At 42.6% G+C, this 15,587-nt stretch overlaps 1 protein-coding gene across 1 annotated transcript in view; it reads right to left on the reverse strand.

The window, feature by feature from the left end:
* The window catches only part of fa2h (fatty acid 2-hydroxylase), a gene marked incomplete at its 5' end in the record, with an annotated part of 17,349 nt that extends 2,406 nt beyond the window's left edge, over positions 1–14,943 (reverse strand). Inside the window, 2 exons of the mRNA XM_084477271.1 lie at positions 1,548–1,664; positions 14,662–14,943. Of these exons, the coding sequence (XP_084333397.1) occupies positions 1,548–1,664; positions 14,662–14,943 (399 nt within the window). The remainder of the gene's footprint in view (positions 1–1,547; positions 1,665–14,661) is intronic.
* Positions 14,944–15,587: the final 644 nt, after the last annotated feature.

Below are 15,587 nucleotides of genomic sequence, written 5' to 3' on the forward strand. Positions count from 1 at the left end.
CTAAATGAATGTCCTTTCTTCCTTTGTAAAACACTATGAGTGAATTTGTGTTGGAATGTTGTGTCGTGTTTGTGTGTGCGCAGGTGTGTGTCTAAGGTGTGGGACAAAGTGTCCAATTTATGGTTAGGATGAAGGTTAAATAAGGGTGTATTTATCTTCCTCCTTGTAGGAATGTGGACAGCTTTAGTCATAACTAGAATCAATTCAGTTATGTATTGCCTAAATTCGACATACTTGTAAATCAGAGTTGTTGTGGTGGGACAGTGGTCACCAGCAGATGGCGTAAGAGCACAAAAATAACAAAAACAGAAAGTTATTGTCATGATTTGAGAGGAGGGAAAGACTCAGTGTAAACTCCCTATAGGATTAGGGGCGGAGGGGTTGTGTTTCACGACTGTTGTCACACCGGTAAAGAAGGTTGATGTTGCTAGGTATAAGATGCAAATGAGATACAAAGCGAGAGAAGCTTACAGTTAAAATGTATAAGAAAAGCCTGAAGGTCATTTTTCACCATGTTTGTCTCTTCTCATTAGGTATTTATTTTTTGCACATTATGGATAACATTAGTATTACGAGCAGTAGAAGTAGTAGTGGAAGTAGTAGAACGCGGGGAGGGATGGAGAGGTATGGGTGCATGAGTGTTTGTGGTGATCGTGTACGTGTGTGCATGCATATGTCACGGTAGCTAACATCCAGGTCAGGACTGGACAAGGACAAGGATAGGGACAAGATATGTTGTCATTGAATTAATAATAATAATTAAGATTAAAAAAATTCAAATCACACACACACCATCAAACTGCATCAACAACACAATGCATGGTCTGAGAAGGAAGAAGAAAATAAAAGATGGTTTGAGGGGGGATACCTAACTCCCCCCAGTCACGCTGGGTTTCACATTGTTAGGGGTGAGGTTTTGTTTACATTTGAAGAGATTCCAATGCCGGTTCCTGGCAACAGGAACACAGGAACGTGAACAAGATGGACTGGTTGGGTCCGTCACTGGGTAACAGTGTATTCCAACCCGACGTGTGACAGAAGAACAAAGACGGCATGGCTGGGGAACCATGACTTATATGTTTATTATGGTTACACTTGATGCTCTATCCTCGCGAGCAGTCAGTTCCTAATCAACTATTTTCATCAGGATTGGTCATCATGTTGCATAGTGCATGCTGCATAGCGTTAGCAACAATTTTCATTCAACCAATTACATTATACAATGTGCATGTGTGTGTGTGAGTGTGAGTGTGAGTGTGTGTGTGTGTGTGTGTGTGTGTGTATGTGTGTGTGTGTTGGGGTGAAGGGGTCTGTGTGTGTGAAGCTCCAGTGATCAGGTAGGTAAAACCCTTCTCTGTTAGAGTAAGGGTCTGTTCAGTGGGGATGTAAACAAGGGTGAAGGACCAACCACCCAATGACCTTTACACTATCTTATCTCTCTCTCTCTCTCTCTCTCTGGTCATTCCTGTCTTTACACACACACACACACACACACACACACACACACACACACACACACACACACACACACACACACACACACACACCTTGTCAAGGTCCACTGAGCTGCAGCGGCTGAATGGAGATTCCTCCTCCTCCTCTCTCTCCTCCTTCTGTGTGTCGCCGCCTTCCTTCTCCTGCGTTGTTCTTCTTTCTCTCAGTTTCTGAGGAAGACGCAGAGGAAGGGGTGTTAGTCAAAAGAGGAGGCGTTACAAATGTTTGACCTAAACCTAAGTCAATATGGTACACATTAAGCATGATGGTGAAATAGTGACTTCAAAATGACAAAGGCTAAAGGTTGAGCATCTTGTTTTTTTAAAGTTGAAAAACAAAGGCGAGGGAGGTTGGGACCACTTGGTTTGATGGTTGAAATAATGTGTTATAGTGTAGGACTGTGTTATACACACACACACACACACACACACACACACACACACACACACACACACACACACACACACTCACAGTTGAAGCATCCATCAAATGCACTTACAATTGAAGCATCCAATGCATTCCCCTGACATGGATGCCAGTGTCACGGAATGAATGCACACCCTACACATTAACGCAGCAAGACGGTGGACAGACAGTCTCACTCAGGAGGAGGATATGCTTCTCAAGGAAGGTCAACAGTAGTGGACAGATGGGGGTGTACAAGGTCAACGTTCATTCACAGAAAGTGAATGTGAAGGCTATTTGACAAGTGTCAGGACATATCAAAGCCACCTTGTCGGTTGGTTCACCAAACACGGCTAATAATATGATGTTGATCATTTCAACATCATATTTATCACATGATTATGTTTTTTTTTTATACATAGACAATAACAAAAAAGTTATTCAAATAATTACAATAGCCAATGATCAATCTATATTTATATTTAGCGTCTCTACACAAGATCGATCCAAAATATGGGCAAACAACGTCAACCCAGCTAGTGATATTCATATGCAGTGCATGTGAATATAGTGTTGCACACCAACCAGGAGATTTGGTTGAGATCTGGGTTTAAGGGGCTGTCTAGAGGGCTGGCGTCGCTGGATGCGTCTGGGCTTGTGTCAATTAACCAAAATGTTTATCACCCAATTGGTTTTAGCTGAACATAATTAACACACACAGGTACACACACGTGTCACGTTGGCAACCCGACACCTGGCTACGTCTCCACTAACACATTGTGGGTTAAACCACAAACAAAGACTGAATCTCTCTCTCTGTGTCTAGTATTTCGATCGAATAGGAAAGGTTGATAGAAATATTAAGGACTTTGGGGAAATTAATTAATTACGTATTCCGAATACATTACAAATGGACTTGAGTGAACAGAATTCAGTCGACGGTTAATAACTACTTACACTACTACTACTACTACTACTACTACTAAAACTACTACTACCACTTCTACTACTACTACTATTACTGCTGTGTTCTTTTCAAGGATGGAGGCTTCAGTTTAGTTTATCGTTAGGCAACCTTATTTCTTTTTGTTTGTCCTCAGATTATGAAAATGTGTCTACGGCTCAACCCTGTTTTGTCTCCGTAATATTCAGGACAACTATCACTACAAGTGGGGGGGCCTGAGGCGCCCAATGCTAGGTTGTTATCAGCCTGTGTTCATGACGTGGCAATGGTACTGGTGTATGGCGTTGGCTGGGCATCAGAGACACAGATACATAGTTTCACTATCTATTTGGCCCGTTGTCTCAGGTCACACCAACTGTGTCAGTGCAACTAAAGATATGTGTGGGATATCTTCAGACTACTACCACTGCTACTACTGCTACTACTACCACCACTGTGTATTTCCAGTCTAGACACAGAGACCTACAGTTGATTTTCTGTCTTCGAGTCTAATTGTGGTAATATCTAATAAAACATCAGTGAGATAAAAAATATATTCAATGTGGGATTGTGTCCCTTTCCGTATCTATTGATGTCGAGAGGCCAATGGACATCATTTTGTTTGGGCTGAATTCAAATTCTGGGTACCTTCTATCAACTAAACAACAAAAGGTCCATCCCTCTATGCCCCCTCCCATCCAACGTTGACAGGTGTATTTCGCCTCACCTGTGATTGACACGGAAGATTTACTCAATCTGGGTGGATAACATCTAAACAGGCAATGTAAACCAGATGTTTACAAAGCTCCACACTCTCAACTCTCACTCCTGTCAGCCATGTAAGTCCGTGTCCATGGCTCATTTCCAAACAAAACAATCGCACCTTTCACACATTCATCAAGTTCATCATGCATGAAGTGGATTCAATGTTGATTGACAGGAGAACATCAATCATCATACATTCTGTATGATGATTCTGTACGATGATTGATACAGTAATGACATCATACGTCATTACTGTATGAAAATACTGTGTGAGATCCACGATCCACAAATGTGGTGGTCTGGGCCGCAGATGGCCACATTATTTTAGCAGTGTGAGCACAAATGTGTCCTGTTCCACATTGAAGGAGCATCTCAACTGATTGAGTACTAATAGCACCCACTGCGTCATATTAAAGTAAATAATTAAATCGGGTAAGGTGGGTTTGTCCATGACGTCTGACCATTTTGAAAATTCCCCAAAAAAATATATAATGAGTGCGTCAAACTCCTTCGGCAATTTGGTTTAGCCAAGGAACAGGCCCGTTTGAAGAGGGCTGAAAAAGCCTTTCTGGGAGATGATGTATTTGGTACTCTGTCAGGTTTGACCATGTTTAAGATTGGTGTAAGGAGACAAAAGTTTAAAGGAGACAAAAGTGTCCCCTTTCAAGTCTTCTTGTTTGTTGACTTTGGGGGTAAGTGGCTTGAACGCTACTTAACAAACATGAAGGAGGAATCAACAAACTGGTCAATCTATTCATCGGGCTCCAGGTCAGGTTACACGGTACAACAACATAAGAGTTCCATGACAGCCATACGAAGAAAAATTGTATACCAGCTGCTATGGAGACCGTCGTTGTGTGGAATGGCTGTGCCTGAGAGATGTCAACAGATTGAATCCACCCTACCTAACAGAACCTTCTCCCTTACGTAGGCACTCTCATCTTCAGGGAATTATCTAGGCATTATTTTTAATTGATTTAAGGATTTGTTTTGGACAAACTGTCAAACTGCAAGCCTCATACTTGACCAGCCAATTGAATTAAGGAATATAATGTATAGTCAATTATTATTACATGCAAAGATTTCTAAGATTTATAAAAATCTATAATAATCTGGATGAATTGTGGGGCCAAGCAGCTCCAACAACGAGAGTCATGTTAAAAGGTGTGAAACAAGCAATGGTCAAGAGGACTGACTGCAGCACACTGTTTATGGTCTGCAGTCAAATGGGAACTTTTTGGACCACATTAGACTGTTATATCAATCAGCATGTTGGTTAGGGTTTTGTTTAACTTCTAGAACCAAAACAGTTGGTCATAAACAGCAAGAATGAGGCCAATTTGTAACAATTGACCACGATGATTCTGAATTATATACATATAATTATTCAGATTATACCTTGATATATCCATGTCATTATACATACAGCACATGTTGTTGCCAATGAAGGTGACAAAGGTGATTCTACAGCGGCGGGAGGAGACAAGATGCAAAGAGAGAGATGACGTCATCGCTTCAGTCTACTGAGTATAGTAGAGGATGAAGTCAGCATGGCAACAGCACTACATTAACCAGACGGAACATCCAAACGTTCATTCAACAACTCTAATGGAACTCTATCAAAAAGACTACGTTTCAGATCAAATAAGCTGTGCCCACCAATGGGTAAAGTGAAAATGAGCCAAAACACCAAAGAGGAATCCCAATGCAGTGAGATAGACTATATTAAATAGCTTTCAGAACAGAGATATATGCATCTACCAACCACAAAGAGACAGGGTTCTATTGGTTGGCATACTAATGAATGAATATGTATCATAATAATAAATATCATTTGTAAACCTATAGGGGGTTTGACTCTGCATGGGATTAAGTTGTTACGCACACACACACACACACACACACACACACACACACACACACACACACAATACACACACACGCAGCTACAAAACGACATTGAGCCGCCTTTTCTTAACTAGTGGGTCCCTCTCCAGTCAATATTATTCCCATCCAAAGCTTCATCGACATCCATTGATCTATTCACACATTCCTCACATGTTGTACAAAAAAGTACAAAAAATATAGATACATAGATAACATGTGATATTACACAAGCATGGCTAACCTTAAGAGAGACAAAGGGATGCCTTGGGGGTGGAAATTCCTCTTCCACTCAATGTTTACCGTTCTCCAAGAGTGCGTGTGTACATTGGTCTCTCCCCAGCCGAGACAATGAGTCCATGTTTCAATAGTTCTATTCTAACCCTGTGACATTATGGCCGATGACCGCTAATGGCCTGCACTGGATTCATTTCTCCTCTTACTTAACATCATTTAATAGTTCTGAAGAAAACCGGTCGGGTGGGTGGATGTTCTGTTGTTTGACTATCAACAAAAGTAAGGATTCTTGGTCTATTGACCTCACACACACCCGCCCAGCCACCCACCCAACAAATCGACACACACACACACACACACACACATACACACACATCATGACTTCACACTGTCATTACAGGACTCTACATGGATTGTAATTGCGCTGTAATTGAAAAGGTATGAATGAGGAATGAAAATCAATCCTATTGATAGGTCCTATTTAGTTATCAAACAGTGCTTACAGTACATAATTCTAATCCATTGATGGGTAGGTAGCTTGGTATCTTGTTCAACAATGCCTAGAGGCAGGGTGTGTGTACATTACGGATCGAACCTGGATACTTTCAGGCCAATACTAATAAACTATCCCATACCCGTCAGCCTGTTCCGAATATATATAAAATAAATATCCCGGGGGTATATATTTGTTTGGTTTTGGCTTGTTGTGGAGCACAATAAACATTTAGAACAATGCAGACTGTGTTTCTTCCTCCATCAAACCCCAGCAGTAGCATTAAAGGTGAGTCAGAGAGCATTCATTTGACCGTGCAGACTACACCGGATGGTCACTTGAGATGCGCGTCTCCCTCCAGCTTTCACTTTCCGAAGACCCCACGGTGGCCACTAGAGAAACTGTCCCGTTAGCCTATATGCTACTGAATATAACAATGTGACATGGGACTGTTTCAGCTAATCAACAACATAATAACTGATTCTTCTGTGCATCACTGACAGACAGAAGGAAGGCTTATTGTTAAGAAAGAGAGTAGCATGACGTTAACAGAACCCTGCAGACCATCAATTACGCTGCTATGCATCCTATGGTGTGAGTGGAGCTTTATCTTATCTTTATCGTTTTAGGTTGAACGACAATGCAACCAAATTGCAGTATAACTACCAGGCCAACTTCAATTACTGAAACATTATCTTTATTGTTTTATTGTAGTGCAATTTGACCAACAGATACCGTAGCAGTAGTGTTCATTTCTGTAAACATACTTTGTCATGCAAATGCAGTCACGTTTGCCGCCAGGATATTTTCGAGTGCTTTGAACTGTCCCTTTGAATTTAAAGGTGTGGCGTGAATGTATGCATAGGCCTGGTCAAGTCTTATCAAACAGTGACTCAACAAAACAACATCATTGCCAAGAGACTCACGCGTGAATACACAAAATCTTTTGACTGCCTTCTACTTTCACTTTAGTATAATTGTCTGGCTCATTGTATATATCTAGATATATACATATTTATATGTGTATATATAAACATACATGGATATATCAGCGCGATATACCTGCGGGAACACCTTCTACAGAGGATGCACCCGACGGTCAACAAACAGCCTGCGGGGAATCTGCTCGCTGTTTGATGACTTTTCCCTACGGCCCGGGACAGGGGCTGTGCCCTGGGGGAACGACCATGGACTGTTTGGCCACCCCGACGCCTTTTGTTGGATTAACTCCCTGGGGGCAGAGGGATGCTTCTCCACCAAGCGACTTTTGTTTGATGTACTTTTCACCACCAGTGTCACACAAACGTTATTGGAGGTTTCTTGGTGGGCGGAGCCAAAACTTTTGTTTTCTGAAGCTAATCAACACTGCTACTACCTGAATGGAAGGGATTATATGCTTAGATTTTATTAGATGAGCACTTTAGTCATCCATTTTTTTTTTTTATCTTGGTTGATAACTCAAACAAGCACTTCAAAGTCCCAGTTCCCTATTATGGTTGTCTCGGGCAACCATGTGTATACCCAGTCAAACCATGTTGCCTGGCAATTACCTGGTCCAATTTAGATAATGGAATCAACCTTGATTGGTAAAAAATAAATTGAATATATAAAGCTGGAATTAATTTAAGACAATCTTATATCAACATTGAATGATTGATCACTCTAAATATGAACAATATATACAGGCAAGCGTTTTGGCAAGCGTCTTATTGTTTTTCTTTTTCAATCAAAACTACAATCTGGGCTACCCCTATGTTAACAGTGTTCAACCTAGCCCAAAGGTGAACAAACGCAATCAAAACAACAATGATTACTGTCAACAAATCAACTGATACTCTCCTTGGCCAAGAACAAATGTTTCAACTGATGCAGCAGCCGTACGACAGCCGTACTGGCGTCTTCTGATTCAAATGAGAAGGTTAGCCACAGCTTGGCCCGTCCAAAAGGGAAGAGGTGCTGGAGGAGAGCTTTAGAAAGAGCTTCATAACCACCCCAGATTGTGGTTACTAAGCACGGTGCAAGAAGGGCGGTCATCGACCCTGTTAGTCTCTTTGACATCGATACAAGGACTACATAAGGGTACAGGAATCCAACCTAAATGCCCTTGTACTATAAAACAACAAAGGCTATGATATATTTCAGGCTAGGGCTAGGCTAGGTTTTCTCCACTTGGATAACTTTATGGACTAAAACACACACACACACACACACACACACACACAGGGGTAAGAGGGGAAAGCACCAAATGACTCACTGAACGTTAGATCAATGACCTGTTGCAGAAAATAGCATTATGTCACGTGTGCTAAAAGATCTTTCTCAGTCTACTTCAGGTCAAGCAGCTAAGAACCGCGGTATACCACCCCTAGCAGGACGGGCTCATCCAGAGGTTCAATAAAACGCCTATGGGGATGAAACGCACCCACACACGACAGGATCTGTGTGCTTCAAAGCTCACAGAATACCTCATGCTTCAGAGAACGACAGAGAGACAGAGTGAAAGATGATAGAGAAAGAGAGAGAGAGCTATCGGTGTGTGTGTGTGTGTGTGTGTGTGTGTGTGTGTGATTGTGTGTGGGTGTCACTCTATTGTAGCTAATGGCTATTCAGAACCAGTAAAACTTGAATTACGAGGAGTCAGAATTCCACCCTGCAGTTTCTCTCTTTAAGATGGAGTTGTGTGTGTTGTAAGTCGAGAATAGAATGTAGCTAGACCGTTTGCCTGAGGAGGCAAATGTCAACAATATCTGACACTATCTCATTGTCCCTTTCCTGATATTTTCTGACAAAAAAACATCCTTTCAATGATATTCAGTAATGCATTCATCGGTCCAGTACATTACAGGTGGTCCTTATTTGCTCAGAGCCAACCTGTCAATACCCAGGTTAAATAAGATAAATAAGATTGCAAGCATCCCACTTGCATTACAAGCATGACAGAGGGCTGTGTATACAGATGGATCATGGATAAGTTTCGACACGGCGTATGTTTACTTTACATTGTTTCATTTTGAGAGATACTTATCTCCAATGCTATCACGTGGTGTGGGAAGACCTCCCCCACTGGAAAATTCCCCATATTTCTATTGTCCCCACCTCATACTGCACCTGGCCTGTGTGTGTGTGTGTGTGTGTGTGTCTGGATACCCCCCTTGGGGTGAACACACATCGCCACACACACACTATTGTCACCATTTTAATACTGAGATAGAGTAGAAATAAGGACATGGAACAATGGAAAAAAGACAGAAGCACATAGAGAGAAGAGAGAAGGGTAAGAGGGCAGTAAAGAAGATTTAAGGAACTATTAACCAACCAATTAACACTTCCTACTAATTTAGCTATTTCCAGCCAAAATCAACACTTTTAGTATTAAAATACAATTATTGCTATACTCATATGGATACTGTTGTTAGCCTGTTTGTTAATCATTCAGTTTGGAAGTGTTTTGGTTTGAGTGTTTTTTTACATCCAGGAACACTGTGCTAATAAATGCCTTATTCCTTACACTAATTGTCTCTACTGTTCTGCTTCTTCTTCGTGTTCATCACAAATCCGTTTTTATTCCCGGTGTATCCCCTTGATTTGTAGCAGATCGTTACAACGTGCGTCTTTCCCACCAAGAGACTGCAGGTGGGGGTTTCCTACTGTAGTCCCCACTTCCTCACCTCACATAAGAGGGGAAACGGGTCCATGGGCTCCGGCTGGATGGATGGGCTCTGCCTGGGGACTACATCCAGCAGAGAGCGGACACAACCAGCCCCTCCAGAGACACCCTGTCCTGCCGCGCCCAAATCAATCAGGCCTTTTCCAACATACGCCTGTACTCTACACTTCCCCACTGACCATCCGTTCACCATACACTCCCCCCCCCCCGCCCCCATCACATGTCTCTCAACCTATCTCTCTGTCTCTCACTCACTCCCTCCTCCAGGGTAGGGTGTTTCCGTAGAGACCGTGGAGCCCTCCCAGTGTCGTAAGCTAATTGGAGAGGGAGAGCAGTCGCCACAGCAGCACGGGTAAACAGCACAAAGAGGTAGATCACCATAGGGATGCACTTTGACCCCATGTGGTTGTAGGGTGATTAACAAAGTTAACCTTAATGGCCCTAAATCACCCCATTGATTGTCCTTGTCTGACATTCTACCCTCTTATACACAAATACCCTCTCAACTCTGTGGTTACACCTCTGCTAGCTCTTCGTTTTGCTTGATTGGCATCTATAGACTTCCATTCGTGATGGGGTATCTAATTTTGGCTTTGGTTACAACTGAACCAATACCATTATCTGCTTTATCAAATGTGCCTTCCACCTTTGATATAGGCCAATAACAATTGTCCCTAGACAAAGACATGCTGGGTGTGGTACACAGGGTTTGTGATTATGTGTTTGTCAGTGTGTGTGTGTGTGTGTGTGTGTGTGTGTGTGTGTGTGTGTGTGTGTGTGTGTGTGTGTGTGTGTGTGTGTGTGTGTGTGTTGGGTGGGACAAGGATAACAAAAAGTGCCATAACAGTTTTGCCTGGAGTGTCTGACAACACAATATTTACCAACCCTGCGTTACGCGAAGCTAATTGTTTAATGCTCCTTTTTGACAATGGCCCCCCTTCAACAAACACACAACATACACATGCAAAACTGATCTCAGCGTACGATACATAAAGCCCGACCACCAAAGAGCTCACAGCCCAATAAGAAAGGGAGGGACATTTTTCAAACTGAAAAATTATTGATTGACATATATCACTTCCAATCACATTTTAAAATCAAATCTGAAGGCTTGTGCAACCGCTGTTCATTTCACTACGCCACTCTTTCTGTTCCTTCATCCTCCTTCTCACCATCACTCTCACACACACACTCTAATGGAAAACCATGGCGTCATTGAGTCAGATGGGAAAAGAAAATGTTGTGCCTGAATTCCAACGAAGAGCTATCGCCACCAAGCATCTTGGCATCCTGACCCACAGTGCTTCCTATACCAGACACCCCTGTCTGTTCCCCTGTGCTATACTCCTTGCCTTCTTCACCTGTTCACCTGTGTTAGTCAGGCCCTCCTTTCTCAAACACACTGAGACTTTCTACACTCATTTTCACTCTATTGGTTCTTGTCGTGCTGCACTCTTTCTCCACTGATATTCATCTCTAGAGATAGGTCACGTACTACAGCCACTTGCTACGTAATTCTGACCTTCACACACATCTATGACTCTTTAATGACTGGGCGATGATTTAACAATGGGCTATTTTGGACACTGGTTCAAAAGCCGCCACTGCTGCATGATGGCAGTTTGATTTGATCTGCATTTTTCACTCCAAATAACAGGAGGTACATTGGACGTGGGGGGGGGGGGGGGAATGAAAGCAATATGTAATGCTATAAATGGAGTTAAATCATATCATCCAGCCCAGCAGGGCTTTTGTGGAGATCAGAACAAACAACAGATGCACTTGGAACAGAATCAGTACGTTTACATGCACAGCTTAATTTGATTAAAGCCATAGCTCGACTATGCTCCTCAATTGGACAACTGCAATTGTCCACGTATACATGGTGGTGAGTAAATCGATTCATTGGCCGAAGCGTGTCATGCCCCGGTACGATAGGTGGCGCTGTACCCATTTCAACTAGTGGTAATAGAGCCACCGGTTGACCTCTTTATGTCACCAGCAACAACAAACTCAGGCGGCATTCGAGAAAGATGTTTTCAGTAGACAGCTGTCAGTTCACTTCGGGTCCATATCATTTCTCAGACGCTCCATTGTTCCGACCTCTCGGTTGTATGCTGACTCCTCCGGCTGCTCTGCCGGCGGAGGAGTCCGCATACGACTGAGAGGAACAATGGGTAACTACATTCACCGGCTTCCTCCATCATCTGTGCCACTTTTTAAAATAAATCGCAGTTTCTTGTTTTCTGACGGCGACAACAACAAAACGACTATTGTCTCCTTCTATTTCCGGCTCACAGCCCCGGGAAAAGATCTCGAGCATGCGCAGAACACAATTCAACGCATAATCCAATTTGACTTCGTACATGCACGCTTAGCTCGACTAAATCGCATTATCTAGGGGTCTTAATTCGACTATAAGTAACCCAATTCGATTAGAGTATAGCTCGACTAAGGTGTATACATGCATCTTAGTAATCCAATCATAGTTGGACTAAGCCAATAAGTCGACTTTCTTGAGTGTCATGTAAACGCACTGAGTGGTGTCTTGAACTGAATGGAAGTCTGCATACATTCACGGACACTTATGAATCAACCGTCTCAAACTGTATATGAATGCTGTTTTTACTTTACAAGAACCCCGGGTGGATTAACAAAGTCAAATGTTTCATACGGTTGAATCATCATCATCCTCATCATCCTCCTTCACTGAGGTCATGCCAACAAGTGAATGGGGAGGACAAGCATGTGACAGAACAAAACACAATAGCATTTGTCAATATGGGTACTTGTCTGTACATGTGTGCCATCTTAATTGTTTGATATCATGTTTCACCCTTCAGAACAAAGAATTTACAAACGGGTTCCTCATACATTGAAAGTGATCTACATGGATCTGCTATAGTGTACAGCCTACATGACCTACTGGAATATAGCAACAAAGAGTACTCTCATGCAAAATGAGAATGGAAGACATATGCATGCAAACCAACCAATTTTTTTTTATTGTCGTACAGACAGTGATCCAGAAGTGTTACTTCAGAAACAAACTCTAAACCAATGTGATATATGCTTTATGTGCCTTTTATAAAGATAACCCCTCATTCACACTGTATTGGTGGATATTTGATCGTTGATTGGCTATGCATGCATTCATTGGCTGCCTTTAAAAGAGATGTTGGGGGAAAAAAAAGGCTTTGGATATTCTGAAACGGTGTCTTCAAACACTAATTGTTTGCTGATATTATTATGCACAGAAGTGAAGTTATCTCCAGGTGGTTGAGGCAAGGCTTTCATTGATGGGACAAATGGTGGCATACAATATAATTTCCCAGCGGTCTTGTTGGGTGACATAAGATACATACGTTTTTTGCCTTTTGGTTTTTGGTTTGTTCAAAGATTAATCAAGCCCACTCCCTTATGAAACTGGATAGTACAGCGGGGACTATGGGTGCTATGCTAACAAGCCGTTTGGGTTGCACTGGTTTACCACATGCTGCATAGGTGGGAAGTAAAGAAGTACAAATACTTTGTAACTATTTCAGAGCCTGCACTTTCCCACTTTTACTTAAATAAAGAAGTTGAATAAGTACTTCTACAATTACCAGTCTTTTTTTATCTGTACTTCTATCTGGGTCAAGAATGTTTGTACTTTCACCACCACTGGCATAGTGCACTGCATACCAGTAAGTCATGCCCCAGGCCATGACCAATCATTGAAGAAACTACTTATAGGCCTACCTAGGTAGTAGCCTATTGTACAAAGTATACAAATGTTCCTTTATTACTGTTCCATTTGGTGTTGGTGAAGAAATCAGAGTGTTACATAGGTCAAATGTCTTTAAGTCAAATGTAGGCTACTACTCAACAAAACAAAAATACACCCGTTAGCCTTACCTAGCAGCAGACCCTCATAACGTCTGCCACAGCAAAAGGTAGAAAATGCATCTTTACAACACGACCTCCTCCTCTCCTCTCCTCTGATCCATTTTTAAGCCTTAAAGTCGTTAAGGCTTTAAAAATGGATCAGAGGAGAGGAGGAGGACGTGTTGAGTCTTAAGTAACCAGTGCCAACATTTTACGTGGAATGAGTAACCATACATAGAGTCCTATTGAGTCACGTAATTGCAATGCCAACCGAGTGCCGAAACAGGCCGGTATAGTTCGGTGGAAAAAAGTTTCACCGAATTAACCTCCCTAAAACGGGACCCACCCCTCTCACTATCTTCTTTATATAATAGGCTACAGGTACTAAGTCAGCGCGATCGAAAGGCCAAAACAACATTCTCTTTGGTGCACAGCCCACAACCACCCCAATGTCCACATTCCTGTTTTTTTAGGTGACCACAAATTGGACCGAGAAGGGAGGTGTTGAAACGGCCTTATAAACGTGGAGGATCTCTCACCCACTAAAGCGGTGCAGTCGTGGTGTAAGCACGGAATACACTTCCAAAGGGATTTCCTGAATACTGAAACTCTGGCTACATTTTCAAACATTAAATTAATATTATTCTGATTAATAAAAATACAACTAAATATAGGCTACAACGGTGCCTTCCATGAAAACTTGTCAAGTAGCCTTTAACTAAGTAATACACTAGTAACTTAGATTATTATTATTTTTTTATAAACAAAGTTTATTGTAGCCTATTTGTGTTAGTTGGGAAAGGCAGCGCCGGTAAGTCACAACGGTGATCTTAGGCGTCATCTCAGCTTTTTGTCTTTTATCTGTGCAGCCACATGATGCTTTGTTTTGAGAAAATCGTTTTCTACCTGCGCTTTGTGGGTACAGCTGTTCCTGTCGAGCTCGCCAATATAGTACTGCTCCATCCATCTCCGTGCGTTATCAGAGTGCCTGTGTGGGGGCCCCTCCATCTCCTGGCCGATGTCCGTCCCTGACATGCGTAGAATCAGTGCATCTCCACCCGGGTGCAACCTGAGGAACCCGGTCACATCGTAGACCCTGGTGCCCCGCAAAACCCAACAGGAGTCCTTGGTGCAGTGGCGGGCCACCTCCGGTTCCGACAGGAGCCGCGGGGACGTCGGTGGAGACATCTGACCGTGCAAATGGAAAAGTGTCCTCGGAAAAGTTTAAAAAAAAAAAAAAAAAAAAAAGGAAAGCTTATCACAGGAGTGTGGAGAGAGAGACCTCCCGACCAGTTCGTCAACTGACCAAGGACTAACTTATCTGTTCTGTTGACAGTGACATTTGTGGGGCCTGAAGAAGTAGCTTATTATTGAGGCCAAGAGGAGTGGGCGGGGTTACCAGCAGCAGGTCGACGCCCACCACCTGCAGGTTCAGCAATCAACGTTGATAGCAAACATAGGCAGCCACACTCCTTTCTAGTCAATCGACATCTAGGATAAGGTAAAAAGCCTGGAGCTGAATTCCTGAATATATGATGACGTTATTATATTGTAATAGGCAGCTAACCCACCCCCTCAAAATCCCTCGCCAAGTCATCTGAGGTAGCCTTAACTGCTGGGCGGGGGAAATTGAAGGAATGGTAGGCCTATGCATGTGAGCAAAGATTAACACTCAAAGGGAGTTGTATGTGAAATAGGCAGTTCTGGTTATGATCAGACCTGGAGGCGGATGCGTACCTTCCGATGCTGTGCTCGCCATCACTTCCTTGCTTGCTCTACCAATATGCACCTGTTTGAAAGTCTTGTTAGCAGGTTATCGCTGCAGAAAAAAC

Source organism: Micromesistius poutassou (assembly GCF_964030765.1).
Source record: "Micromesistius poutassou genome assembly, chromosome: 13".
Classification (NCBI taxonomy): Eukaryota; Metazoa; Chordata; class Actinopteri; order Gadiformes; family Gadidae; genus Micromesistius; species Micromesistius poutassou.